The 4700-nt window shown below is 36.9% G+C and overlaps 1 protein-coding gene across 1 annotated transcript; it reads right to left on the minus strand.

Annotated features, from left to right (window-relative positions):
* Positions 1-611: 611 nt before the first annotated feature.
* On the minus strand, positions 612-4325 carry LOC139198544 (uncharacterized). Its single transcript, XM_070827435.1, has 8 exons — positions 3938-4325; positions 3683-3839; positions 2951-3503; positions 2459-2500; positions 2217-2344; positions 1372-1811; positions 1154-1272; positions 612-1061 (listed from the first exon to the last, which is right to left on the minus strand). Exons 1-8 carry the CDS (start codon positions 4323-4325, stop codon positions 612-614), a joined length of 2277 nt encoding a protein of 758 aa, XP_070683536.1.
* Positions 4326-4700: the final 375 nt, after the last annotated feature.

Here is a 4700-nt window from a genome sequence, read left to right on the forward strand (position 1 = left end):
TCAGTATAGTCGAGAAATGTGGTTAATGGTAATGTAGACTTGCTGCTGGGTGCATGATTCTAGCCTAGAATAATCTACTTGGTTACTTTGGTTGCTGTCTGCAAAAACCCACATTATGAAATCAGAGATAGAATATAGAAAATAGTAACTGTAAATTAAAAATTAAACAAGTAAAAAGTTTTTATTTTTTATTTGTTTTTGTTTTTTTGTTTTTTTTATGATTATTTTTGAAACTAAATGACAGCCTAGGAATTTAGATGCATCTAGACTGAAAATAATGAAATAAAAGAGACAGAAAGAAAAGAAAGCGTTAGAAAATTGGGTTGCCTCCCAATAAGCGCTTTATTTAATGTCTGTAACTAGACTGAACAGAAGCCCGGTGGTTAAATCGCTGGATCTTTCATAGTCACTGACTTGATTGCATTATTGAAGGGTGACTCCAAATATGGTTTCAGCCTGTGACCATTCACCTTGAATGTGTTGCCATTAATCTCGCTTGTTAGATCAACTGCTCCATGTGGATAAACCTTAGTAACCAAGTAGGGCCCATTCCAACGAGATTTCAATTTCCATGGAGATAACTTTAATCTGGAACTGAATAACAACACTTTCTACCCTGGCTGGAACTCTTTCCTGAGAATTTGTTTGTCATGGAATGCTTTTGTTTTGTCTTTGTATATGCGTGCATTTTCATAAGCCTCACGACGAATTTCATCAAGCTCATTGAGCTGTAGCTTATGCTTTTCCCTTGCTGAATCGTAAGCAAAATTTAACTCCTTAATAGCCCAAAACGCCTTATGCTTTAACTCCATAGGTAAATGACAAGCCTTGCCATACACAAGCCGAAATGGGGACATCCCAATCGGTTTTTTAAATGTTGTTCTGTATGCCCAAAGTGCATCATTTAATTTCAAACTCCAGTCTTTACGAGTGACGCCAACTATTTTCTCCAAAATACGCTTTATTTCCCTATTTGAAACCTCAACTTGTCCTGATGTTTGTGGATGGTAAGGAGTGGCAACACGATAAGTTATCCCATATTTTGCAAGTAATGTAATAAACTGTTTATTAATAAAATGCTTTCCCCCATCACTAAGTATAACTCGCAGTATTCCAAACAGTGGAAAAATAACCCCTAGAGGAATTTCAAAACCTCTGATCCCTGATTAGTTGGTGCTGCAATCGCCTCGACCCACTTAGAAACATACTCAACCGCCACCAAAATATATTGATTGCCATGTGAAGATGGAAATGGTCCCATAAAATCAATACCTCAAACATCGAATAATTCAACAACTAATATACCATGTTGTGGCATCTCATTCCGTTTGGATTGATTTCCCACTCTCTGACACTGATCACAAGATTTACACCAATTATTAGCATCCTTAAAAAGAGAAGGCCAAAACAGCCCACTTTGTAGAATATTAGCTGCTGTCCTTTTAGGCCCAAAATGTCCACCACAAGCATAATGATGTGCAAACTTTAAAACATTGTTCTGTTCCTCTTCTGGAATACATCTGCGAATATTCTGATCTGGACAATATTTGTACAGATACGGCTCATCCCAAAAATAAAATTTCCCATCTGCCAAAAATTTCTTTTTCTGCTGATAACTAAAATATGGATGAATAACTCCTCTGGCCAAATAATTAACCAAATCTGCAAACCATGATGTTTTGTGCTGAACAGCCAACAATTGTTCATCAGGAAAATTTTCATTAAGAGGCAATATGTCTTCTTCTGCAGTAGCAGAATTTATTAATCTTGATAAATGATCAGCCACCACATTTACACTGCCCTTTTTGTCCCTAATTTCCAAATCAAACTCTTGAAGTAAAAGAATCCACCGAATAAGTCGAGGTTTAGCATCCTTTTTAGAGAATAAATACTTCAAAACAACATGATCTGTGTAGACAATTACCTTAGCCCCAATTAAATAAGAACGAAATTTCTCTAATGCAACAACTGCTAACAATTCTTTCTTAGTGGTTGCATAGTTCAACTATGCATCATTGAGAGTTCTGCTGGCATAATAAATGACTTGAGGAATCTTGTCTTTCCGCTGTCCAAGAACTACCCCAACTGCATAATCTGATGCATTACACATTAATTCAAATGGTAAGTTCTAGTCCGGAGCTGCAATAATTGGTGCTGAAGTTAGGAGTGTTTTCAACTTGTTGAAAGCCTCCAAGCATGCATCATCAAAAACAAACTGTGCATCCTTAGCCAATAAGTTACACAAAGGTTGGCTAATCTTGGAGAAATCCTTGATAAACCGTCTGTAAAACCCAGCATGCCCAAGAAACGAACGAATGCTCTTCACAGTAGTAGGAGGTGGCAACTTAGCAATAACATCAATCTTAGCTTTATCAACCTCAATACCCTTGCTAGATACTAAGTGCCCTAAAACAATGCCTTATTTAACCATAAAATGACATTTCTCCCAATTCAATACCAAATTAGTTTCTTTGCAACGCTCAAGAACCAAAGATAAATTCTGCAAACAATGATCAAACGAATCCCCAAAAATAGAAAAATCATCCATAAATACCTCAACAACTCGTTCAACCAAACCTGAGAATATGCTCATCATGCAGCTTTGGAATGTTGCAGGTGTATTGCATAATCCGAAAGGCATTCTTCTGTAAGCAAACGTACCAAAAGGGCATGTAAAGGTGGTATTTTCCTAATCTTCTGGTGCTACTGAAATTTGATTGTAACCTGAATACCCATCTAAAAAATAATAGAAAGCCCGACCAACCAATCTCTCTAACATTTGATCAGTAAATGGTAAAGGAAAATGATCTTTTCTTGTACCTGTATTGATCTTCCTGTTGTTAACGCATATTCACCACCTAGTAGTTAAACGTGTAGGCACAAGCTCGTTATTGTCATTTTTCACAACTGTAATTCTAATGCGTTTAGGTACCACTTGAGTAGGACTTACCCATGTACTACCTGAAATTGGATAAATCATTCCAGCATCTAAAAGCTTCATAACCTCATTTCGAACAATTTCCTTCATAATTGGATTTAATCGGCGTTGAGTATCAATGGTGGGTTTGACACCCTCATCCATCAAAATTCTGTGCATACAGAGTGTTGGGGTGATCCCCTTAATATCTGCAATTGTCCACCCAATGGCATCTTGAAAATCTCTCAAAATGCTCAGCAATTTGTCTTCCTCAATTGGAGATAAATCTACAGAAACAATAACAGGTAGCGATGAATTAGCACCCAAATAAGCATATTTTAAGTGTTTTAGTAATGGCTTCAATTCCAGCTTAGGTGGTAGTATTTTTGAAGGCTGTAATGGTGTTTTTGGTTCTCCCAAACTCTCAAAAACATGCCTCCACTTTGGCTGGTGTAAAGGGACACTTTCCAAAGCTGTAACATACTCGAAAGCCTCTTTATCTTCTGTTTTTATGTCTTCAAAACCATGTAAAATTTTAACAGTGGATCTGCTGTCAAACTGGGCATAATATTTGCATGCATGATGCCTTATAACACGTCAACTTTCATACAATCTTGCATATCACTAGGCCTCTTAGTTGCTTCAAATAAATTAAACATAACAGACTGTTCTTATACTCTAAGTGTCAATGTGCTAGCTTCCACATCTATCAAAGTTCTAGTAGTTGCCATGAATGGGCGCCCCAAAATAATTGGTGTTGTTTACATATCTTCATCCATATCCAAAACCACAAAATCTGCTGGAAGGCAGAGATTGTCCACTTTGATAATAAGGTCTTCAATAATACCCCTTGGATAAGCATCGAACGATCTGTAAACTGTAAAATAACTAATGTTGGTTTGATTTCTCCTTGTCCCAGCCGCTGAAAAACAGAAAAAGCCATTAAATTAACACTAGCACCCAAATCAATTAAAGCGCGTTTAAAATCAGAATTTCCAATTGTGCATGAAATTGTAAAACTCTCTGGATCTTTTTTCTTTGGTGGCAGTTTTTGTAATAAAACTGCACTGCATTGTTCTGTGAGAATCACTTTTTCGAAATCCACAAGCTTCTTTTTCTTTGTGCACACATCTTTCAAAAACTTGGCATATAAGGGAATGTTCTTGATTGCTTCAATTAATGGTAGATTAATCTGAACTTTAGCCAAAGTCTTCATGAAATCTGTTAATTGTTGATCTTTTGAATGTGGCTTTAATCTTTCCGGATATGGCATAGGTGGCACATAAACTCGTTCGGACTTTTCTGTAATTTCTTCAGCAGGTACTGGTGTATTTTCAGATCTGTCAGGTGGCTGTGCAGATTCTGCATAAATTTTAGAACTGTTTGTGGCTGCACATGTGCTGCCCATGTAGTTCCAGCACTGTTTTCTGTATTTTCTACATCACTATTGTCATAACTTTTACCACAACGCAATATTCTAACAACGTTACAATCTGCATCACGGTTGTCATAAATTTTCCTGGTTCTTTGCCCGAAAACTGGAGTGAAAACTGCCCCATTTGTTGCTGTAGATCTTTCATTGTTACTTGTATGTTCTGAATGTTTTGGTTGGTTTTCTGAATTTCTTGTTTTGTTGCATCAAAACTTGCCTTAGTGTGATCTGCCAATTTTTCAATTGCAACTTCCCAAGAAGGTTTAGCTTGAGCAGCAGGTTGCTGTATTTGTTGTTGAAACTGTGGTTTAACCTGTTGATCTCTATCCCACTTGAAATTTGGGTGATCTC

Source organism: Malus domestica, chromosome 09, assembly GCF_042453785.1.
Source record: "Malus domestica chromosome 09, GDT2T_hap1".
Taxonomy (NCBI): Eukaryota; Viridiplantae; Streptophyta; class Magnoliopsida; order Rosales; family Rosaceae; genus Malus; species Malus domestica.

Excerpts from the sequence above, each read along its gene's own strand:
- LOC139198544 (XM_070827435.1), bottom strand. The coding sequence starts at position 4,325 with ATGGGCAGCACATGTGCAGCCACAAACAGTTCTAAAATTTATGCAGAA. Across the intron at positions 2,501-2,950 it reads CAATTTCAGGTAGTACATGG|AATTTATCTTTGGTTCTTGA; the intron begins GTAAGTCCTACT and ends CATTGTTTGCAG. Across the intron at positions 2,345-2,458 it reads GTTGCAAAGAAACTAATTTG|TTGCCACCTCCTACTACTGT; the intron begins GTATTGAATTGG and ends GTTATTGCTAAG.